This window comes from Apostichopus japonicus, chromosome 16 (assembly GCF_037975245.1).
Source record: "Apostichopus japonicus isolate 1M-3 chromosome 16, ASM3797524v1, whole genome shotgun sequence".
Classification (NCBI taxonomy): domain Eukaryota; kingdom Metazoa; phylum Echinodermata; class Holothuroidea; order Aspidochirotida; family Stichopodidae; genus Apostichopus; species Apostichopus japonicus.
Window position 1 is genome coordinate 4,170,001 of NC_092576.1, and position 26,031 is coordinate 4,196,031.

Genomic DNA, 26,031 nt, shown 5'->3' on the forward strand with positions numbered 1-26,031 from the left:
TATTGTTATGACTGAAACTGCCCATGACACTACAAAAGGCATGTGAATACATAACTGGACAGAAAAGAAAAAAACGGTCGGAGATAAAATGAAAGTCTGCTACTGTGTATACAATTCAAATTGTATTAAAAGGCTAAAATGAAAGTCACAACGTCTAAAACTTTAACATGTTAATATCTTCCCTCAAAAGTTGCGCATTGTACTTAATGCAAATATTCTCATGTAGAAAGAGGCTCTTTTGTAGGTAACAAACCACCTCTGGGGTTTCGCGGAAAGAGAAAGAAAGATCTTCTACACATTTCCAAATATAACATCCTACCAAGTAATCATTATATTAAACGAATAGCCTAACCACCTTTTACCTATAATTGGCCTGATATGTGATAAGAATAGTATCCATCTCAAAGAGTACGTCAGACAAACCATCCATCTTCAATCTTTACCAAAATGTAAATTTTAGTTACATATTTCTTACATTCCGACATTTAAATGTTGTGAAGTTAAAAGTTCCTTATTCGTTACCTATTTCACTCCATTCGGGTTCAATAGACAATGTAATCTTACGTCAATCAAACTGAACAGCAAATTGCACCATCGTAACTAGTTTATTATTACCATAGAAGGTTACCAGATTGATGTAAAGAAATCATAACTAAAAACTACTCCAACATTGTTTTTCAACTTGACAAATTTGCATTTACTTGTGCATCATTGATTTGAGCAAAAATATAGACCGTATTCCGAGCCCTGTTTTCAATGTTGCAACCTAGTGTTAGATACAATGCGACCGCTATGGATTAGAGGCATATCAGCATTTTTGCCGTAACTGTTTTGCGCGCAGCATATACATCGAAGGCAACACAGCAATAGCCGCTGAAGCCGCAGTGAATTTTCAGACCTGCTGATGTACATCATGCCTGGCTAAGCATGCTCTTACTACAGGAAGTTAATTACAGTTGGAGTTCAAGTTATATATACTTACGAAGCTTTACGAAGGCTATCATGATATTGTTAATGATTTATCCTTGACAGTTAATACATTTGTTAATGTTTTACTTGGTTGGAAATGTTTTCTGTATTTAGAATTAACCACATTACAACTATTTGTAGAAGTATTATATCTCTGTGCTAGGATAAATGATTGAAATATTATAAAGCTAAACAAAGCCGATTTCACTTACTTTCCTCTGATGACAGTAACCACTCTGCTGTTGCCAGTTGCATAATTGCAACAAGACGAAGAACAATTTCAGCAATTTTGATAAGGAAACAGCTTCAGCCCTCAGAATATTCCATTACATAAGTGTGCGGTAAATCCCTAAATAAACTGCTTTACTAGATAAGAATTGTTAATGTTTTTTACATTTATTTTTCTACAGATTCTGGACACCAATAGGATTACCGGAAGAGTGTATTGCATTATGGGATCAAAAGCAATGTCAGTATCAGATTGTACTTCGAAAAGATGAAACAAAGGAATGTCAGAAGGAGCCAATGGCTGGCGTCTTGTAAAATACTTCTGACACATATATACTTGTGGATGACGTGACTCCGTGCGCATACAGTAGAAACAAAAGGGAACTTAATTAAAGAACGAATGTTCTAGTTTGACGTGACTTTACCCAAGTACATATCAACCCTGGAGGTTGAAACCTTGAGTTGATCATATTTAATGCCATATATGGCATACTGCATCATGAAGAAACGACGTCATAGATTTGACTATTTCCAATAAATGTCAGGAGATTTAATTTATAATTCATATGTATTGAGGTGAGTTACGTTCACATATGGACGCCCACAGTAATTGTTACATTAAGACAACTTAATGATTGAGGCTAAGATAAAAAGAAATACACTTTGAACTCTAAAACAAATATCAGATTGATTACGGTATTAATATGAAATAGTTGAACTAATCAAAGTTGTTTTCTTAACGTTATATCAATTTCTCATAATTCGGAAGTTTAAGAAACTAGTGTATATTGGATTGATTAAAAATCAGTTGTGCTGTTTTTAGTGTAAGCGGAGTGTGGAATAAGAAACAACTGGTATATGGTATTTAAGGTTTCCTTTAACATTTATCGAGCACCTCAGGAGAAATCTGTTTACAGTCGAACTGAGGAAATATCAAGAAAGAAATCGAGTAAATTTAGACTTCAATCGATAGCATTACATGCTGTACTTGTTTTCACATGCTGATAATCGAAGATACCTATAGCATGTCTGTGTTGCACTTTTCATATCTTGTCGGCACTTTTAAGCACTTTCAATCAATAACATTACAATCTTTTTTCCTTTACCTTAATGTTCTTTTCTTATCTATAATCAGCATAGCAAAAATAGATTGATTATAATTTTACGATTCATACACATAACTTGGATGACATTTTCTTCCATTCACCAATAAGTAAATTCACTAATGACTTTTCTTCAAATATTTGTTTTTTTATTATTCAATCAGATCAAGTCAAGGCAATTATTGTGTGATACTGTGAACATCAAATATATTTGTTAACTGTCAGTATTATCCCTCTACTGAGCCTGTTATGCCAACATGGTACCTTCTTGTTTCATGGTTTCGTTGACTGTTACATACTTAACAACTCAAAATATCCATAGCTGAACTGGATGTCATCAAAATCTGGAAATATTGTTATGATTGTGTAGCAAATTCATTAACATTATTTCTAAATGTTCACTGTATCTTCAGTTTTAAAGCATGGAACCCATGAAACCTAAGTTATGTGAATACAAATACGAGTTCAGAAGTTCAGAAGTTCAAACTATTTGAGGCGATTGAATAATAAATTGCTTTTTGTAAATGTTCTTCCTACATTGATTATATCCCTTCAACATTTGAACACCCCTCTCTTTAGAATGGTAACAGCTGAACAGTTAAAACATATTCTTCTTTCTCTAGAAGAATTTTTTTTGCCCATTTTCTTGTCCTCGTTCTTGTACTTAAGTTGTCTTTACTGAATTGCTACCTAAAAAATGAATAAAATCTGTTCCTTTAAACTTTTGTCTGATTTGTGATGTATTCAATCATATAAAAATTCAGATGTGAATTCAAAAGTAGGTTCTGCAGAACAATATAAGAAATGTATGTAAATTAACAGTAGGCGTATTTAACAGTTTGGTTGAAAATCTCAAAGATATATATATAGGAGAAACTTCGTTGGCAAACATTCCGGGTGATACTGATTAATTAATTGCCTTTCAAGTTTTTGTTGAACAGAACTGGATTTTTACACACTTTACTTGCATTTGGGATTTCTTGCTTAATTTGACTAAAGTAGTTATCTTTAACCGGTGCTGTGGCCGAGAGGATAAAGGCTGTGGCATTTGAAGCTATGAGGCTTAGCAATCGGGAGGTTCCGGGTTCGATACCCGGCCGGGTCATAGTAGGGTGAGTTTTTCATCCAAGAGCTATCTACGGTTTTCCCAACTGAATGACTTTCTAATTTGAAAAGATTCCAAATTAGATTTAAGATCTTGAATTGGAAGCCACCCGACTTGTAAGTTGTAATCCATAAGCACTTACCGTCTTCTCCCGCATTTGCGGTCGCTAAAGCGTCGTAAAAATAACTGCTGATTATCGTAATTTTTATTGTAAATGTTAATTGCCATATTGGGGGCTACGTCTCGGGTCATCGAAAATAAATTCCACTTACGTGTACTTGTATCATAATTTATATTGTTACACACTCTAATACAGCTGTATATAACAGTATGGAACCATTATACCACAAGCACATTACGTTTGAATATAACTGACTTGTAACAAATTCTATTTCCTGTATAGTAAATTAGTGGGAAGAGCCTATGGTTACCAAGAAGCAGATAATTAACCTTTGCATACTTTGAAGTGGTCTCAGGGTACTAAGTTTAGCTGTAGCAAAAGACTTCAATAGCATATGATATTTTATCATATATTAAAGGATAGCAAACTTGAATTCCCGTTTTATTTAGGAGGACATAATTAATGCGATAACAAAATACCAATGTACTTAACCAGAGAGTCACAAAGGTCATTCACACTGACAAGATAGGCTATCATCAATAATTAAACCTTAATATTTTATACTAGATGATTTTGTGTCACGTGTTATGGGCTTCAGATAACGGCCTTTCCCATATCCCTAAACGTACACTTTATTTGTTTTCTTATCTAATTAATATCAAGCAAGATTATTGACGCAAATGACGTGACATTGATAAAGAATCCCTTCCAGCGCGGACCTTGGCCTTTTATTTCCTTTGAAATGCCAATAATACCCAACAACTTATCTTGTCAACGGAATTCTCCCTTCTGAATTAGAAGCGTAAAGACGTAACATCTTACCGTGTTGCAACTTGTTAAAATATAATTCCATAGGCGCTCAACAATCTAACAAGATGGCGGGTAAGTATCATACAGTTTTGTCTTTGCAATTATCATCAATTTACTTATATTTAACAATATTTTGGTATACATATCTCATTTAGGAGTTAGAAGTATGATGTACATCAACGACAGATAAGGATAGAAATACAGGTTATGCACAATATATGGGAATAACGGCCCATATTCGTCTATGATTCATTCTTTTGTGAAACTCGAAAGTTTGCGACGTTATTGTGTTCAGGAATTATCGGACACACATCAGCCACTAATGTTGCATAGTGACGAATCACAATTTTAAGGTTACAAACTCCTTATAACTGTAGTTCTGTATTGAGGTTTTGTCTTATGATGTTGAATTATCGCGTCCGACTGGTCATAAGGTTTTGCTAAAAAGTTTTATCACTTGCAATATCCCTAACAGTTCCACAGAACTAACTTTTGTTCAAGCTGTTATTTTAATATGAAACGGAAATACATATTTTGTAAATTGTTTGTAATATATTTCAAGTGACGAGGTCGGGCATTAATTAATGTCACACACGTGGCATTAATTTCATATTATACGGGCCAGTGGTCCAAGTCCATGCATGAAACGACGAAGATCATGTACATAGATCGCATATATACGCAATGTATAATTCTGATGTAATATATGGGTCAGATGCCTATTAATTATAGATTTAAAACCCTTAAAATAGATATAATTATTTCGATATTGACATATAAGGCTTAAAGTACTAGCGATATAAACGTCAGGAATAAATTTTAGTTTATCAACTGGATAATACTTGTAGTTAATACACAGTCTTTTGGTAGCGTAATTACATAATTATATCAGTTTTCTCTGATGTTATTTTATAGGCTTTTGGAACAAAAAGTAACATTATCCATGATATATGAAGCTGTCTGACTGATTGATTCATTATTAATATCTTGTTTGAATATCCAATTAACAAATTCTTACAAGAGGACACACATGTATATCCATTCTTAAATTTATGTATCTACCTATAGATAAGAGGTCAAATCCACTGGTCTGATTTTGAGACATACATTTTCATTCCAACTTGATTTGATGTGCCCACCTAGATGATTGCTAGTTCTGTTTAATTGCACGTCCATACATTTATCAGATTGGACGTGGTATGATGTACCTTCTGTCATATGTATAGTCCAGTGAAGTATATACATCATAATGTAGATGACCAACCTGTTCATATAAGCCATATATGACCATATATATATATATATATATATATATATATATATATATATATATATATATATATATATATAACTATATATATATATATAACTATATATAACCAAATCGGATTTCGGTCAGGAGAACCCGTCAAAAATGTAACCATTGATTTGAATGTTATTTATTTTTTCCAACATGATACCATTTTAAAGTATTTTCTATCATTATTAGATAACACAACATTTGAAAGCGACAAGCAGAATATTTTGCCTACACAACACTTTGCAAATACAAATGCTTATTACGTAAGTACCATTGTATTAAACGATAAATAATTTGTGAAGTATCCATAGAAACGTTTCAATGCTACAGAATGAAAAATATAACAGGTTCTTGGGATGATGTTATATGTTATGATCTGATATCACAAACCGAAACACTATCCATTAAAAGTAATGTTCGTCTAGGAGACACTTATAACAATCGTCATATTTTATTAACTCACAAAAATATCGTAATAACTAAAATATTAAAAAAATATGGATTTATCTTGTTAATATCCATGATTTAAACAATAATTCATATAAAATATGTGTATGCTTTTGAAATATGTGTTTTGCGTTAAACCTAAAAATAACAGATATGTTATTGCATTTAGAATAGATCGACTATGTGGTGGTTGAGTAGTGGGCCAAATATTTTCTTTAATGTTTCCCATCCTTGATAGGATGGCGTATTTCGTACGCATGTTTAAGAAATAAACTTCCAAGAAATGCTTGAATGAAATAGAAACAACTGAATATTCAACTGATAAGTTTGATTCGAATCAAGAGAAGGAATGACCTTTCTCAATTATTTTTTATGTGTCTCTCTTTCTTTTATTTTTTGCTCTCTTGTCGTTATGAAATAATAATTACATTAATATCTGATTTTAGGAACAACAGCCCGCTCCGACTCAGACGATTGTCCATGTCAACAACACAGTACCGAGTCCTCCTGACTATTTCATTTTTTCCATTTTTGTAACCATCTGCTGTTGCCTGCCATTTGGAATTGTTGCCTTGGTGAAATCTAGCGAGGTCAGTTACTTAAAAATTGCAATCATGACAGGACACTTTCCTTTCAGCCTGTAACACTATCTTCATGTTAAACTTAATGAATCGTTATGTTTAGAGACATACATCTTTATAGACCTTTCGGTTGTTTATAAAACCATGTGAAACGTTTAATATCTAACTGTCTTAGTAAGTTTACTTAAATGGTTGTTTATTAACTTAAGTCAAATTATTTCCTTGAATATGTACGGTATACTGCATTGGGAAACTAATTAAATCAATTTCGAATAAATTCAATAGAACCATTACAAAATAATATCCATATCCAGGTTTCAAAGAAAGTTCTCTTATGAAAGTATGTTACCAAATTTCATTCGTTAAAATAGGCTAACAACAGTTAAGCACCTCACAAAACAACGCTATCTTTCTTAAAAACTGTTAAATTAGCGATCACGTTATACCGATGCGGCAATATTTATGTACAACTACATTACATTGCTCCATAACAAACACGTGATGTGTCCAGTGTATTTGCATTTGACTTTTGACCATCACGTTATCTCTGTTTTAACAGCATTAATGGTATAGTGTCTGGTAACAAACAAAAAACATAGGGCATGGAAAATACTTCAAAGATCAAATTTCCTTGTGCTTGTCACAATTCCTTATCATGTTTTAAATGTCAAAATTGTGTTCGGTGTATAAGATTTTATTTATTCTGTTTTTATATTTGTTTTTGTAAGGTCCGCACACGAGCTCGAATAGGTGACATTGAAGGGGCTCAGCTTTCCTCGCGTCAGGCCAAGACGTGGAGTTTTGCCGGATTTTTCACTGGTATCGGCATAGTTGTGGCAGTAGTGGCCATTTACGTCATCATCATTATTGCAGCCGCGAACAGTTATTAATCAAGTAATCATGTGTCACAACATATTGTGTTGTACTTCACTTGGTGTAAAATAACACATTTACCAATTTTCTATGAACTAAACACAATACTTCCCATCAGAATTAAATATTGAGCTAACAAAGTGCTTCATCAAAAGTCCATTGTGTAATTGCATTGCTTATGATACTATTACAGGGGCGAACCCACATTAAGTCCTTGGGGTTGTTAGCCCCACACTAAATTCATGAGGGGTCACCCCCACTGTCAGTACAGTACCTAAATATAATACACTAACATGGATGTGCAGTACGACCTAATCAGTCAAAAAAAAAAAAATCGAAATTATATTATAAGTTGCTAACTTTATCACCATTACACATACAAGCACGCTCCACTTTACCAAATTTCTCATTGGGAGTGTGGGGAGGGGGGGGGGTGCTGACACTCATCCTCTTAAAATGCTCCCAACCGACGATAAACATCTTAGACCATCCCAACCCCTCCCCCTCACCTTCCCCTTCCTCCCAAGCCTCAACTCATTGCAAAATATCGGTTGCCTGAACTGTTATAAACAGAAGTAAAACGAAGCAGTTGAATTTAAAGATAGATAATTTATATTGTAGTATATATGTTTATCTAACGTCAGTTCCCTTTTACACTGTCTTAAAGGAGCTGCTGGTCTCAACTTTTAACATGTTGTTAAGAAATAAATACAACTAATTTAACGGACTAAACAATGATTTCTTTCCGACACCTTCCCCAATCTACTCCACCACATTAAATGATTAAATGCGTTGTACAATAGGTTCGAAGATCTCGACCTATGGTTACTGTCGGTGACTCATCAATTCCATTAGAGAAAGCTTAGGTTTCTTGCCTAATGTAATCAGAAGACATATATACTCTGTAAAGTCAAACCAGCTGGGAAGATACTTCTGTTGTTTAACGTATTTATCACTCCCTATATAATAACTGCTGCGTAGCATTGATCATGGCGGGGTGGAGGGGGGAGGGGGCGGGGGTTGCATGGGCAGGGGTTACTCGGAATTTTGAAGAATGTCGGTCATGTTTTTAAGGGGTAGACAGAATTCGCCGAAAAAGACTTTGTAAGATCTAAAAGAGATAGGAAGGAGTTGTTGAGGGGGTGCTTAAGCTATTAATCCTAACCACATGGGAATGGATGAAACGCGTAGTACTGACTTTATGTTTCCGTTACTAGAAAATGCATTTATTTCAGAAAATGAAAATAAAGCGATCAAGCATCATCATTTTGTATATGCATATTCATAGCTTATTTTAATAATCTAACATATTCAGCAGTATTTATTATTCGTAAGCCAAAGTCCACGCATTAGTTGACAGTATTTGTTATTCGTAAGCCAAAGTCCACGTTCCTGGACAATAAGAGAGGGCGGCATCGCTAAATAATACATCTCTTCTGCGTTCATCTCTCAGAAAAGGGATTCAAGCAAATCACATGTGTATTAGCTTCTTTTTGTTACCAATATTGATCAATAAATGAATAATTCCCTTGTTTTCTTGTAACTGAAGTTCCTACTCATTTTAACTCTTTTGGGTCGTTGGTTGAGCTTGAACGGCGCCCTCTACTCATATAAGCTACATATCTTCCCAACTTCCAGGCACTTGTGCACTTTCATCAAGATCAGATCAGCCAGTATTTCATACAAGTCAAAGTATATCTATAAACTTCAAATGTTTGGTAATCATTTACTAATGGTTGGTTGTTTTCATAATATGCATATACATGAAATCGAATTGCTCATATCACCCAGTTTTCTCACTACAATTGAAAACAAATTAAACAGTAGTGAGTTAGCAAACGGGAGCCCTCTATACTATTTTTTTTTTCATAGGATGAATATTGCAAATCCAGACACATGTTCTTTAAGCGAAACATTTCGAAAATCATGGTAGTTCATAGATGATAAAATAATGCCTGGAAATGGATTGATCCTCAGCTTCTCCTGAAATTAACTTGTTGTAATGGTCCTTCTTAGTGTTCCAAAATAAGGAGAAGGTATTTTTAGTTGAATTATTTTCTATCACGTTTAGAGGCTGGTAACAGACTCTGTGATAGTATCACTATGTTAAAACCTTTGAAAACTGCAAATTTAATCAAATACCACCTAGTGTTAAGAACAATACTTTGTCCAAAGATACAGTTTGGTGCTTTTGAATTATCTCAATCTTTGAGAGAACTTGGTACAATTACAATGCTGTGTCTATGGCTGGTCAAAAGACACACTGCTATCGTGTTTTTTTTTTCACAAAATGAAACACTTGAATAAAGGGGAAAAATAACTGTTTGACTACGGCCCTTCAAACCGTCATCAATTATACGCCCGTTAATGGTAGCCTATAATAAAGGCGACAGAGAAGTTGCTGTGAGGTGCAAAGGTATACGTTTTCACAGTTGCGTGGTGAAGTAAGATCCATGAATGCAAACAGAAATAATAACCTTCTGGTGCACTTTGAAGTTTTTCAAGCACTTTGTATTTACTACCAAAGTTATTTATCAGATAAAAAACATCATTGCGTTTGGTTGGCTTTTTCGTTTATTTGGTAAAAGAATAATTAACGATATCGACAGGAGAGTCATATCGAAGTACTTGTGAACTTTTGGACTGTGTTAGCATGAACAGACGGACCTTATAAATATCCGATCACTACAATTGCCATACACAGATAGCTTTGAAATTTGGTCATATTCAAGTGAACCAGCAAAGTACGAAAGTCGAGGGAAATGTTCGGGCCATGACGAAGTTTTCGGTAGAATTTGGGGATATTTCTTGGTAATGATTCACACATAATAGCTTCTAGCGGGCTTCGCGAAAACAAATATGAGCCTCAAGCCATAACATTCTTGATTAAGCAACACTCTTGCAACGCATATTAAATGACTCGTTTTGCTTGCGATAAGCTGTGCAATCTAGTAATATTTCATTGTGGTATACCGTGGAGTTTGCTACTAAATTATATCTGCCGTATACAGTTGTTGTCACCATCTAGTGAGATAATCAAGTGACCTTTCGGCAACAACTTCGTCTTCAAAATATTTATCTCTTGCCAGCTACGGTATTGTTCACAGTATAAAGGAACTGCTCCTGAGAGGGAAAAAAACAGTCATACAGAAGTTTGAAATTGAAACTAATTATCCTTAAGTGTGGATGAATAAACGTAAGTTTCCAGATGAAACCGTTTTATATTCATCTCATTCACACTTATGTTCAAACGGCGTGTTGAGTTCGCTTATGTTGTATAGCTTATGTGTGACGAGAATACAAGGGGACACAGTCATGATAAAGGTCCACACAAGATGCTTCTAGAAGCTGTCTATCATCGGAAAGCACTGATACAACGGTTGCTGGAAAACACAGTTTACATCTTAGTTACGGTTAACGGGTAGCGCGGGTAAATAAAGGATATACCTCTGAATAGGTCCATAAAGTATTAGTTGACAAATTTAATTATAAGCTGAGGAAACTTATGTTACTGTATAGCTACTCGTCGTTTGCGTAATTCTGGCAAATTGCATTTCAAATAAAATCACACCGCAATAATATGCTTACGGTATATGCATGTTATCATTAAAACTATTCAAATATTGCAACGGAAAAATTGTATATCTAATTATAGTAATTAATCGGTAAGAGGGAGATGAGAGATGACCTAGCTAGTATTTCCTTCAAATAGACAGATAGACAGATATACAGACACTGCGCCCTTTCAATTGTATTTTCCATCCAAGAATTATTCTTTCGAATTAATTGACAAACAAAGCTGTCATCGCTTCGTTTTTTTCAGTCCATAGCCACACCTCCCCCCCCCCCTCCACCACCACCATGGTTGTTCATGTTCCACAACCGTGCACTAGTAATTACAACTGTTGTTACAGATGACACTGTATTAACTGCATAACTGTTAACGTGTTCCTCGTGTAAGACAAAGAACTGGGCGACTGGACAAGGAGTCTATGTAGATGAGAATGCCTACCAGTTAAGGAGGTACGGTACCGCTTTATTCCAGTTCACACCTCACTTTAAATTTCGCCAATTCGGCATGCCGAGAACGCAAAAAGGCCATGTTTGGGTATATCCATGCATAGGCCTAATCATAGCATGAAATAACTAGATTCGACTTCATTTTAGAATCGCGTATTAATGAACTCGCTTAATGGTTGGTACAGCAACTACTGTTCATGTCCCACAACCGTGCATCAGTAATTACTACTTTGTGTTCGAAAAAAGACATGATCAGTAGTTACCGTACAAGCTATGAGCATCGGGTGAGTTCTGACACCCATTGTACATGGCTTGGTCAGTTTGTACTGTGAATATGAAACAACCGTTAGTCAGTATAGACTCAATTATTGTATTATAAGGCCGTAACACATCTTAGACGTGTTAGCAGATACTTCTGTGGAATAGAATACTAACTGACGAACTAATTACTGAAACGCTGTTTCAACTAATGACTGGTTAGGGGTCTAAACAACTGTCCCTAGGATTGACTAGTTAGTATACCTTGTACCAGTAGCGTAGCCAGGATTTTTTCAGTGGAGGGGGGCCGCTGGGGGGGGGGGGCTTGACCCTTTCCTGGGAGGGCGTCTTGTTACTATCTAAGCGGAGCGCCACCATGAGTTGGCACGCAGCGTACAAACAATTTTTAGCTAAAAAGGCCTCCTAGATCGTTGGAAATGACACTTCCCAGGCCTTGTAAGCTGCTGTAAAGTTTTCTCAACATCCTTTATTTTGAGATCCCATGTCTTGATATGGTCATCAAATAGTTTAGTGAAATAGAAAGAAAAAACAGGTTAGTTACTTTGAAATACCATGACATATCTTTTGTGAGTTTGACACCGGCATTGACATTTTTCCACAAATCTGAAAATTGCGCGTGGAAAATAAGGAAAGATTGACTGGGCTTTCAGGCAAGTAAAATACTGAAATGACCGAACTATATGTAAAACTGACATCAAAGATTGCGTCTGAAATATTATCAGGGCGGTAGTTCTCAGCGATAGTGTCGTCTTGCAAATTTGTTTTTTTAGCGGTTTTAAGAGCATCAGGGCAAGTCCCAGAAGTGAAAACCCGATTGAAAATGTAACAAAGTATCGATGCAATGACGCGAGCAATGATGTGAGAAACCTGTATGATGTCAGCATATATTTTTACCTTTAACATCTTCTTTGGCATTCCAGTACCTGGAAACCACCTTTCTATAAGGGTATAGTATAGCTCACTAGCTTGTTTGATCAGTTAATGTGCACTGGTCACATGATCCTGGTTGGCTGTTTGTATTAGTATTTATTCAGGCGCGTATAGAGAGGGATTTTCGAAGGGAGGGGCGAACCTGTAGGCAAAGTATCAGAGCCGTAGATTCGGCATTGGAAACAATCTAAGCGTAGCGCCACCATAAGTTGGCGCGAAGCGCACCCGAAAATTTTGGCCGAAAATGTCTCCCAGATCGCTGGAAATGGCACTTCCCAGGCATTGCAAGTTGCATCTAAGCATTTTCTATTTTGAAATTATTAGCGATATCATAAAAACGTACGAAAAATATGCTCAAGGGGGGGGGGGCGGTCTCCCCCTTCGCCGCCCCTGGCTACGCGCCTGTATTTATTAGAGCAGTAATTATATAATTCGACGGTCGTTAACATGCGATTTCAGTACAGTGCGAGTACTGTAGATGTCTTCTCGGCCAATGCGCTATGTCACGTCAGGTTTTGTCAGCAACTATAGCCTACTGCCGGTCCGCGGTCGAATGGTCGTTCATGAGTGGTCATCATGGAGATTCGAGACCACTCAGACCAATGATATATTTTTCGCACATGTAATTGCACATGGGGGCGACAAGCTTTCATGGGGGTTTTCGCCCCCCCCCCCCCCACGCCCCCCTCCCCCCGTAGCTTGTACCTTGTAAAGATGGTTCAAACTGGAGATTTAATGCGTTTGCAGTAAAAAACATCCACGTTTTGTTAAAATATGGACGAAATTATTGGAGAAACCTTTAGAATAGTCTGGTTAGTTGAGTCAACCATTGTGTACATAGCATTGTGTGTTTAGTATATTCTGTTTTTCTCAGTCCTCTGTAGTAACTATCATAAATGTAACGCATGTTAAGAAATGATTTAACACATCAGTTTTAACTGATTAACGAGTACACACCTTTACTAGTTTCAACTGCTAAAGCCATGACAATCGGCTAGTTTTGCCCTCATTATGACACCACAAAATATTTTTAGACATTTTTTTGAGTTGTAGAGGGTGTAATGTAGAAATACCAAACGTTCCTTCTTCAAATACATGCATTTTTTGCCTTTTAAGCGCAGAAATCTCTTTTAAATAAAATCAATGCAGATTAAAATGCTTACAATCTCAAGTGGGGTCTTGTTAATTTCGTCATTTAGGATTCTGCTTGGCACGAGAAAAGTATGTTCATAACTGTGCACAATTTAGGATGAAATATTACTGGAAAAATGAGACGTAACCATTACTATGCTGTATAAACATAGTCTTTACAGCTTCGTTATCTAGCACACATACAATACAGCCTATGACTGAACACTTGTGATTGACATTAATGTTGTTGTTTAAACTAGTTTTAATGTTCACAAGAGATGTTATCTTTGTTGTGTCTGGTATTTATCTTGTTATTATGATCAGATTCTTTGATATAACTATTATACATTACGCATTAACCAAGCCATGCACATAGTGGTACTAGGTTATGATCACGAAATATATATTTACACAGAACCTTGTGATTGTATATTTAACCTATAACAGGGAACATATGATGAGTACTGGTACAGGAAGGAACGCCGTCCTTAACGAGAGAGAAGATTTGCTATTGCAACATTAATGAGAACTGCACATTGAATACGTAATGATTTAGTTACCCCTTTTACAGACATTCAAAGACGGGTCTGAACAATACCCCAAGTCAAAGTACAGATGAACTCTTTGTGATGCTAAATCTGTGGGCGTGGGACCAGGTGGGTGAGGTTGTATGTGCAATCGACTTATGTAATGACTTTGATGATGTATTATTTCACAGAAGTTTTCACGTGTTAGAAAAGATTTCCTTATTACCTCATTATTATGATGGTCTCATACATTTTCTTACAAAATAACATAATTTGTGTACAATGGACATTTGTAATAATAATAATAGCGTAATGCATTCGTCAATAATACTAAATTGTCATGTTCATCTGATCTGAATCAAAGTAGAGTATACCTAAAAACAAACAACACGTTTTAATATACGTACGTGTTTTATTTTCTATGACACGTCAAATTGGGAATAGACAGACCCATATGTATTCGTTGATGCTATTTTTTTATTTTGCCTGAATCTAAATATTGAATTGAATGACGTTATTGGTAGGAATGAGAGTGCGACTTACAAGCACTATTACATGTCCTATGAATCTTTTAATCCTTACTAGGAATTGGATTAAGAAATTTGTCGCTATAGTTAATGAAATAATTGTCATATCTGGCGAGACTAGACAATGAGTCGTAACATATTCTTTCTTATGATATGTACGCTGATACTGTTTGTTTTGTTTTACAGCTATTGTATCTAACACAAATATACACTTTGATCTTTCAACAACATGTGCTGATGGCAGACAGATATATAATGTGCACAATTCAGTATGGTTTTGTGACTTGTAGTTTTGTAGTCCGTTGGAACTAATTTTCATCTGCCATGGCTGTCAACATTCTCAAAAAATCACTTTCGTATCCCCGTTTCGCATCAAATTTATCAGGCGTGTTCCCGAGGTATGTTTTTTTTATCATTTTGGGAAAAGGTGAAAGAATCGTACTTTCATATGTATATATATTACATGTGGTTACGAGTGACCTTGAACCGTTGGAATAAAACAATTCGCCTTATTATTATGCATACATAATGTCTAACAAATGCCCTCTAGCCTAACTTTGGTAACGTATTTCGTTATGAAAAAGCAAGGAATAGTAGGACATAGCGTCCCATAGCAACCCAGGTTAATCAGCATGGTATAAATGATTGGATGCTACTATAAATACTAATATGGCGAAAAACCTATCGTACTATCAATTTAGTTCCATATTTCGTACAGTTCAGCACATGTTATTAGAGCTCTCCCAACCGAATCCCACCTAATATGCAGCCATTAATCATGCTTGGCTGTGAAAAATTACAATTATTTAATACTTGCAAGACTGTCACGTATAATGATGCTTAAAACAGTTTATACCTTTTCATTTGCGTATCGAAAAGTTATATTTTTTACCAGCGATCTTTATAAGTTCTGGACGTTGTATTTTGCTGGAGAAACGTCTCCTTCGTTTTGGAATAGATGCGCTTGTTATATACAGTTTGTTTTAGAGTTGAAGACTATATATAGTACAGACATGCATTATGTACCATTAACAAGTAAATATGAAATGGGTTTTTCATTTTACTAACTCTAAACTCAATCTTGTTTCTTATAAATTCTGGATTATCAGGTATACAAGTACCCAATCACGTCATGGTGCTGAACACTCCGGCAAAGAAAGGAGGTAACAGCATTTCACTGGCCCGTGATATGATGATTATTATTATTATTATTATTATTATTATTATAATTATTATTATTATTATTATTATTATTATTATTATTATTATTATTATTATTATTATTATTATTATTATTATTATTATTATTATTATTATTATTATTATTATTATTATTATTATTATTATTATTATTATTATTATTATTTTCTTCTCTAATTATCTATTGTACATCCAAATACAATATGGCTGATGTGACCTTTAACGACATGGTGACAAAGTCCGGGTGTCAACTTATGTGTAAAGCATCCTCAATTTGATGAATATCGCGGTATCACTATCTCAAATTTGTATCAGTTTCATCAGAAGTTTCCTTTAGCGCCAAGATGTGAATTCATCTCCTACCATTAAAGTAACTGCGTTCTTGGTAAGATGTTACCAGCACTTCAGAGAGCGGAAATCGTTACCAGCATAGTTGAAGCTTCGTTCAATGTCTATAGGTGAAGCAGATATCATTGTATATAGGTCAGGCACGTATCATTGTATATAGGTCAGACACATATCACTGTTAACTCAACACGTCTAGAGTTATGTAAACAAAGGGTTCAAGAAAGTAAAATTCAGATCCATTAGCAGTTTTCCTACTGTCCTTAGAAATTCCTATTTCATAATTGACCACGTGACATGGGTGTATTGAAATCTACATTAACAATTAAAACTCGTCGAATGCTTTTGTGGATCTTCGTAATTCTATTTTGTAAATCCTAGTGGAAAAATACGAATGCCTAACCAAACACGTTGGTAACTCTCGAATAGGATAGATACCGCTTCATGTCAATATCAAGTTATCTCAGATGTCCTAAAATCTGCAGAAGGCGGGAAAAAGGGTTATTTAGGCCTACAATGCAGAGGGCGGGAAAGAGGTTAGATATGCCAACAATGCAGAGGGCGGGAAAGAGGTTAGATAGGCCCACAATGTAGAAAGCGGGAGAGAGGTTAGTTAGGCCCACAACGCAGAGTGTGGAAGAGAGGTTAGATACGCTACAATGCAGAGTGTGAATGAGAGGTTAGTTAGGCCTACAAAGCAGAGGGCGAGAAAGAGGTTAGTTAGGCCCACCATGCAGAGGGCGGGAAAGAGGTTAGTTAGGCCCACCATACAGAGGGCGGGAAAGAGGTTAGTTAGGCCCATAATGCAAAGGGCGGGAAAGATGTTTGTTAGGCCTACAATGCAGAGGGCGGGAAAGATGTCAGTTAGGCCCACAATGCAGAAAGCGGGAGAGGTTAGTTAGGCCCACAATGCAGAGTGTGGAAGAGAGGTTAGTTAGGACACAATTCAGAGGGCAGGAAAGAGGTTTGTTAGGTCCACAATGCAGAGGGCGGGAAAGACGTTAATTATGTCAACAATGCAGAGGGTGGGAAAAACGTTAATTAGGCCAACAATGCAGAGGGCGGGAAAGAGATTATTGAGCCCCACAATTCAAAGGGCGAGAAAGAGATTAGTTAGGCCCACAATGCAGAGAGCAGGAAAGAGGTTTGTTAGGCCCACAATGCAGAGAGCGGGAAAGAGGTTTGTTAGGCCCATAATGCAGAGGGCGGGAAAGACGTTAATTAGGTCAATAATGCAGAGGGCGGGAAAAGATTAGTTAGCCCCACAACGCAAAGGGCGAGAAAGAGATTAGTTAGGCCCACAATGCAGAGAGCGGGAAAGAGGTTAGTTAGGCCCATGATGCAGAGAGCGGGAAAGACGTTTGTTAGGCCCACAATGCATAGGGCGGGAAATACGTTTGCATGTTTTTAAGACATGTTTTTTTTTCAGTACACAACTCGTTCCTCAAATATAGTTTCCGTTTTTATCCGTTACACGGCAAACAGGCCAGAAACAAGCCAGGCGGGTTCCATGATGGATATCGGGACAAGGGCTATCTTTTCAGAAGAACATGATATTTACAGGAGAAGTTTAAGGAAATTCGTAAACGAAGAGCTAGTACCACATCGAGAAAGGTAAACTATGCTCTTGATTTAATTTTTATTAGGTTTTGCTTATTACAGTAGTAAACCTTACAATCCGAATATTATACATCGTGCATTTAATTTCAATATCCCGAGGTATATTTAATAATTAACAATTACTTAATATCCTATAATCCGAGATCATATTTAATAATTCAACGTTCATTGAATATATTTTTGTATTATAATTAATATGACTGTCACAGTAATTCTGGCGACTTATTATTTGAAACGAAATCTCTCGTTCTACGTCAGGGGACAATGAAGTTTGTTTCCATTAGTGTACAGATATTTCTTACCAAAACTTAAGTGTTATACATATGATAAGTATTAATATTCACTTTCAATATCAAATGATACAACAATAACAACAACAACAAAAAAGAAAAAAAAGAGGGGGGGGGGGGATACCCGTACATGTATAGGCAAAGTCTCATGTCTCAATTTATGTAAGTTTAATGCTTAAAGGAGAAATATACCTTAGACATTTTTGCTCAGAGAGCACCATTTTGCAGCACGCACTTTTCGAAAGAAGCAACAAGAATGCTTGAAAACATTTATATCAACCTTAAAAATCGATTTAATTGTCACCCATGGCATTCGCCATTTTATTTAAATTCCGACAGTTCGCTTGTTTCGTGACGTAAGCGAGCCACATATATCATTTCAACATGCATACATTTCCAATGCGCCGTTGAAGATAACTAACTTAAAGGCAATATGTAGTTTTTTTCCCTTCCGAAAAACTTTCCGGGTTCGGTGATTAAAAAAGAAAGAAAAAAAAAGAGAACATGGATGGATTTGGACTTTACTATAATCAATTCGAGCCTGAATACACAGTGGAGGAACAGAACGAACTAACGATACCTAGAGCTTGCTAAACCGATCGCATCTGTGGCAACACTGGCAGTTATTATATGATGCTAGTACTACGAAGATTAGTAACAGTTCTGCGAAGGAGGGGCAAGCCTGGTGCTTTTTTACGTTCGATTTTCTCTGGAAACCATTTCCCGCCAGGAATAACATAACATCGTTTCCCATTCCCTGCTCCTTCCTCCCCTTCTCCTGTTTCCACAACCAAATGCCTGACACTCTGTCATTTTGCATCAGTTTCCGAACAATCTTCGAGGGCAAGTGCGCAATAAATATGCAGAGAGGGGAATTGTTTAACTTACGCCACGGTTCGCTGACGTCATTTTTTAGTAGCCATCGTTACATAATGGCCGCCAACACAGTAGGTGTGAAACACATAATTGACAAAAATCCCGGGGAAAGTTAGTTTTGACTAGTTATTTCACAGAGGGTGTAAGAATATTAGTCTCTACTATGAGGTCACTGCAAAATTCCATTGTTTATTTCTCCTTGAAATTAACGACAAGGCAGGATATAGATTTGTATTCAAAATTTAATTCGATTATTAGTTAATTATTACTTTACTTACTAATGCTTACATAATTGCTGGTAAATTTCAATGTTGGTATGGTAATTAATAGGTGGGATTGATCAATGTTTTGAGACTGAAAACCAAACACAAACAGATGCTTCAGTAACAACGATATGAGAGGTATGAAGTAAATGTTTTAGATAATTTCAAGTTATTCTGCATTCTTAACCAGTTAAATTTAGAATCACTGAAAAAATAATAAATGTTGTTACTTCAATGAGCGAGGAAGCACAATCGACACTGTTCTATGTGTATAATTTACAAAATTATTGTGGACTTGCGGTTGGTATAGCACCGTCTTTTTAAAAAACTTGGCATATTTAAATATAAACAATATCGTTTGCTCTCTGGTACGTATCAACTTTCATAGACTGGTAGCCGGCACTAAGGGGTAAGAAAAGTCAGGCGTTTCGTTGCTCTTTTTGTCCAAATTCAATCCATGGCTGCTTTTGTTTTATCTCCAGATGGGAAAAAGAGAAAAAAGTCGACCGTGAGACATGGAAAAAGGCAGGAGCTTTTGGTATCCTAGGAGCGGCAACTCGAGTAGAATCTGGTGGTTTCGGTGCTGACTACAAGGCAGGGATGGTTATACAGGAAGAGATGTTAGTATGAATCTTCTCTCTTAGTTTGTTCCCTAACAAAAAAACTGAACAGTTTCATAGAAATAGGTTTGATGTCTTAACAAGTAGGTTCACGTACTTAAAGGCCAGCAAAACAGGTGACAATAAAAACGAGAACTAAAAATGAACTATTGACGGTATTTGTTATAGAAATCAAACACCACAAGGTTCTTACAAATATAACATTCTGAGAATGTTCGTGATTTTCACCCTAGTTTTTTTTTGTGAGTGAAAACAGCAAATAGCTACCCACTCTCACGATCATAGGCCTCCCTGATTATATAGCATTACATAGCAATACTTCCATCATTACAAATAACATAAGGGGGTTACGTTTCCTCATTGGCAATTTAAATTAACACCAGTCCGATATATTAAATTAGGCTCTTTACACTGTTATATCCCTGCTCTGTCTCACTATGTGAAGTGAACCTGTATTACTGCAGTGTCATTATTGATATATGAAATTATACAACACCTAATTATATTCCGGCTATTTGATTGGTCAATTGCTCGTCGATTGCATGCAAAATCCGCTCTATTGCACTCTATGAAATAGAACGTGTGTTATACTTTTTTGATAGCACTTTTTTTCAATGGTAAGAGAGCAGAGAAACCTGTCTGAAAAATCTGTTGCATGAGTGCATTTTACATCCAATTATATCCAAATTTGAAGGTGTTGTATAAAACAAATAATGAACGGTTTCCATTCGTTGAAAGATGTAATTTGTTCCATTCAACGCCTCGTTGAATGGAACATTCCATCTTTCAACTCATGAAATATTTGCACTATTGCACTCATTACCATTTATTATTTGTATACTAATTGAAATTGATTCTAATTTTGTTTCTAGGAATTATGCAAACAACCCCGTCGGTTTTTCATTTGGAGCACATAGTGAAATTGTTATACCCTACATCGACTATTATGGTACCAAGGAGCAAAAGGAAAAATTCATACCGCCAATGCTTTCGGGGGAAAAAATTGGAGCTTTGGCCATGACAGAACCATCAGCAGGAAGGTATCATGAATCAAACTAGGACAACTTGAGAGAGCTCACTGTCAGATTCCGTCTTTCTTTACCTGATTTACTTTTGTAAAAAAAATAAGAAGAATATATATATAATAATTATCAGAACTTATACATGAGAAAGTTTATGAAGAAGCTGACTGCTGAAAATGTTTATCCAATATTCACTTATGTTGACATCAAACAAGAATACGCTATATGTAACGTTAATATCAACGTAATCGGACGTTACGTATTTTGAATCATTTGCTGATTGGTTGGAAAGCAACCGATTATAGTTGAATTCCAATTTGTAATGGTAGGCCTTAAAGAGTAATTGTACTTTGATCATGTTACCAACAGATAAGAGCTCATCAGAATAGCAAAAAGAGTTAAGAGGACAAAACAGTAAGACCCGAACTCGGGCATTTCATTATTCTCGATATTACATGGAAGTGGAAGCACAGTGACTTGACGATCAATAGATCTAGACGCACTGGTTCAATTTGCTTCATGAATGTTACACCTGGGTGCCTTGTTTTATAGATGCTGGCTGAATAAATACAGGAAGTTTTTTCTAATAACTTCCAATAATGAAACCGATAAACCACACCCCATCTACAAGGTGGTAAAACTCAGGAAAGGGTGAAACTTCAACACTCTAATCCGGTTTGTAAATTGCTGGCATTTGATGCAAATATAAAATATTTCTAATTACTTTCAACCAGCTTGGCCTTCTCTTAACAATCAACTCGCGATCCTCTTAAACGAACTAATTTTGGTGTGGCATGTATCTGAGATCCTGAAGTGGAATGATCAAATATCTGTTTACGTTTTCTAGTGATCTTCAGGGGATATCATCACATGCTAAAAGAGACGGAAAAGACTGGATATTGAATGGGAGCAAAGTACGTGCTAATCTTCCTCACCGAAGTAATGAAAATCATTAATTACTTATGTCACTCAAAACAAGCAGCACACATCAACATTTCGAGGGTCCATTATTCCTCACTTATTGATCGACTCGGTGCCCAAACCCAACAATCTTTGGCAATTTTGTCCTTACGACTTTGCAGTAAATTGTTGTTTCGGAGATAATGTCGTATTATCATACTCTTCCTAAGCTTCAATAATTCTCTGAGAGTAGTAGTGGTTAAAGAAATCGACCCACTCGGACTGGTAGATCTGTTGTCAGCTATGAAAAATTATCAATTATCAATCAAGGAGTGCTAGATCCCGTGTTTGCATCGATGGCAAAATCTGATCATAAATACAGTAGTTAAATAAATCAAAATGACATCCGCTATCATACAATATCACTTTAGCCCATCACCATAAATATGACTTATGATATGAGCATGTCATTATGCAATATTTGAATGTCTTTTAATTCCTCTAAGGTATTTATTACCAATGGACACATGTCTGATGTCAGCGTGGTTGTGGCTGTAACAGACTTAACTGCCAAGAGTAAAGCCCATGGTGTCTCGCTCTTTCTTGTCGAAGCTGGCATGCCGGGATTCCAAAAAGGAGAATTGTTGCAAAAAGTAGGGCATCAGACAACGGTAAGATAATGCCAATTGTCATTCAAACTTCGTGATAAATTTTGTATTCTCATTGCCAAAGGAATACTAAAATTACGAGAAACTACGATTGTCTCCGATAATTTACTTCTCCTATGAGTTTGTTTGATCCCCGAAGAGGACACATTACTCGAGAGAAAACAAGTCGTTCTAAAGTATTATATTCTCTGTTTTCCAATGCCACTAGGATACAGCTGAGTTGTTCTTTGATGACGTTCGACTGCCTGGGGAATCTCTGCTTGGCGGAGAAGAATACTTGAATAAAGGTTTCTATTGTCTTATGGGCCAACTGCCAAGAGAACGCTTTGGTATTGCAGTATGTTGTACTGCTCACGCAGAGTACATGTTTGAGCTAACCAGAGAGTACCTTAAGAACAGAAAGGCCTTTGGAAAGCCCTTGGCAAATTTACAGGTAACACATCGTTCCCGGTAAGATGGGTTCTAGACCATCAATTGTGTTTCTTTCTTTAGGTGAATCACAATAGTCTATTAACCGACATTTAACTTAGCCAGAATTCTTATCAGGTTAATCTGTTATTGGATTGCTACTTCTACAGTGCTATAAAATGTTTAACTCACTTTGGCAAGTATCTTGTCACCTGCTTGAAGATAATGATTAGTTTTGTTAGTTGCAAAATGTCTTCAGTGAAAGGCTATGTGATAATAGAAAATGGCATACATTTGACATTTAATAGTTTACTTTTCTGCTTCCTTTCAATTATAAAGACGATACAACATCGACTGGCTGATATGAAGACTGACATTTGTGTTGTTAGGGCTTTTGTCGATAGAGGACTCCAAATGGCAGACGAGGGAGTGCTAGATCCCGTGTATGCATCGATGGCAAAATCTAAGTAAGTTGCGAGTGTAATGGAATATTCTTTAATGAGTTGATATCAGTTTACATTTGATAACATTTCAATAAAGAGACCACTAAGTGGTGTAAGGTCAACCGCAAGCGAGTCAACAGTCAGTCAGATTAGATTTGCTATTCCATACGTTACTTACACGTTTAACCGAAACACCGTTATTGACATAGCCAGTTTGTAAACATGTCTGACTAATATCATTATTTGCAGCATAGTACAATTATGTGACAGGTATTTCAATGCTGTCAAGAGTGGGTATGTTACTTTTGTCGGTAAAGTGTGCTAATGCGCGACACAAAACAATTGTTCAAAGATCTGCATTTCTCCATCTTTCATCAGGTCGAGTAGTCTATGCTACAAAATAGCTAACGAATGCGTCCAGCTTCACGGTGGCTGGGGTTATATGTGGGATTACCAGATAGCAAGAGCTTTTGTTGATGCCAGACTTATGCCTATATTCGGAGGAAGTAATGAAATCATGAACGAGATCATCGCCCGGGACATCGTGTCCAACAAATAGGAGAACCAGCTAATGAAACATTCTCCTCTTGCAAGCTGACTTTGATTACTAATGGAACATCAGGGTGTTAGTTTTTACCTATTTGAAATAATATGCGGGGATAACTAAAACTTGCCACCCCCGCAAGTTTAAAATGTTAAACTATCTGTGGGCTGTGTTTCACGGGGGACAGCAATTTATATCGTTTCGATTCCTTGTAACCGGCATTCATTACTTCAATTGATAATAACGTAGTAAAAGGGGTTCTTCTAGCTTTCAATGTGTAGAATACTACTTTATGACGAATGCATGATGATGTCAGACTCTCATTTTAAGACTATAATTGTTCATTTTTTTTAATAACTAATGGACATGAAATTTCAAACTAAGGTACCGTAGTGACTTTCGATTACCTTATTTTATTGTTAGTAATATAATACCGAAGATGAGGGGAACCAAAGAGGTTTCCATTTCATATTATTTGTAATTCATTCTAAGCGCGGCCCTTAGGAAACAGCTTTGGTGTACGATTAATGGCTGGAATGCTTCTTTAACGACGATCTCATAATAACGTCACTCTCTTGGTTACAACCAACTGGTCATTGCTATGACATTGCTTTGTTATATCTTATAGGAAATGATGGTGAGAAAATAATTTTAAAATGTTATGAATTCAGACCACTATCGGCTACATGATACATCAAAGACATGGGACCGAATATACTTCCTAGACAATTTTATAAAACCTCATAAGCATGCTTACTTTGGCAAAAACGCAAATGTAAGCCAATGTACCATGCTTAACAGTTAAAATATCAACATTTGTCCCTCGGAGGTAACGAAACGACGATAACCATTATCAAAATGTTTCTGTGACTTTCTTATGTAATAATGTTTATTCATGACCTTAATCATGATAATATCACATTGAGAGCTATAAAACGTATATCAGCCCACAATAATAGGTTTTCCTTGTTTTTCAGTCCCTCATTGCTTTTACGGTTGCTCGCTGCAATACACATTTTGATTGGTTTCAATATTTGTAAGACTGAAGATAAAAAAAATAACATTCAATTGTTTATGTTGGTCAGTATCATAAATAATATCCACAAAGTCACCAATACGCTAGGAAATCAAGACCATACTACTGTTCGATATCCAGCACCAATATACGGTGGAATTAAGATTGACCAGTGTGCGCTTCCAATCACTTTGAACCTAGTTTGTATTTGATTCCAGAATAAATTCATCGCATGCAAATAATAATAATTGCAATAACACGTTTCATTGTGTATTTTTATTATTATTTATGGTTTATTATTGTTACTATTATTATGGTCTTGTATGAGGTCACTCGCGTGATCGAAGGTTTAATGGTTGAGTAGATAATTCCACACCGACCAGACTGGTTTGTATCTTTAATTGTCATTTGACAAGAAACGATTTGAATCACAGGGACCAGTAATTGCATGTAACAACAATAAAATCCTTTGGTATTTCGCTTGTAAATGTACATAGTTGAATAACACCACAAATCATTAAGTCATAGCAAATTGTCTTATATACATTTCATTCCAATAACGTTTCAACATGTACAAGTATCAGCATTCCTTAGGGTATGTTACATGGATATGTATAATACAATTTAAAAACGATTCATATTCATATTTTCATAATTATCTCTTAAATAAAAACGTTTTATTGTTATGCTTCTACCTTATATACTACCTGTTTTATTTAATTTTGCACAAGATTGAAATGGTCTTTAACAAGAAAATGATCAAAAAAGGTACCGTAATCGGTTCGTAATTATCTACCAGCTACTTTCAACAACGTGCATATGATAAAACTAGATGACATAGTTCGGTTTATATTTATTGCGTTTTT

General features: G+C 35.9%; 3 protein-coding genes across 3 annotated transcripts in view; all 3 read left to right on the forward strand.

Moving 5' to 3' along the window:
• LOC139982645 (beta-microseminoprotein-like) overlaps window positions 1-4,120 on the forward strand; it is an 11,546-nt gene extending 7,426 nt beyond the window's left edge. The window contains exon 4 of the mRNA XM_071995653.1: window positions 1,380-4,120. Within this exon, the coding sequence (XP_071851754.1) occupies window positions 1,380-1,512 (133 nt within the window). The 3' untranslated portion in view covers window positions 1,513-4,120. The remainder of the gene's footprint in view (window positions 1-1,379) is intronic.
• Window positions 4,121-4,266: 146 nt separating this feature from the next.
• LOC139982644 (proline-rich transmembrane protein 1-like) lies at window positions 4,267-9,069 on the forward strand. Its single transcript, XM_071995652.1, has 4 exons — window positions 4,267-4,408; window positions 5,826-5,899; window positions 6,530-6,673; window positions 7,393-9,069. The coding sequence occupies exons 1-4, from the start codon at window positions 4,402-4,404 to the stop codon at window positions 7,552-7,554; spliced, it is 387 nt and encodes a 128-aa protein (XP_071851753.1). The 5' UTR covers window positions 4,267-4,401; the 3' UTR covers window positions 7,555-9,069.
• Window positions 9,070-15,129: 6,060 nt separating this feature from the next.
• Window positions 15,130-25,427, forward strand: LOC139982646 (long-chain specific acyl-CoA dehydrogenase, mitochondrial-like). Its single transcript, XM_071995654.1, has 10 exons — window positions 15,130-15,349; window positions 16,061-16,114; window positions 17,982-18,110; window positions 20,028-20,165; window positions 21,038-21,205; window positions 22,035-22,101; window positions 22,594-22,758; window positions 22,964-23,188; window positions 23,503-23,630; window positions 23,985-25,427. The coding sequence occupies exons 1-10, from the start codon at window positions 15,276-15,278 to the stop codon at window positions 24,163-24,165; spliced, it is 1,329 nt and encodes a 442-aa protein (XP_071851755.1). The 5' UTR covers window positions 15,130-15,275; the 3' UTR covers window positions 24,166-25,427.
• Window positions 25,428-26,031: the final 604 nt, after the last annotated feature.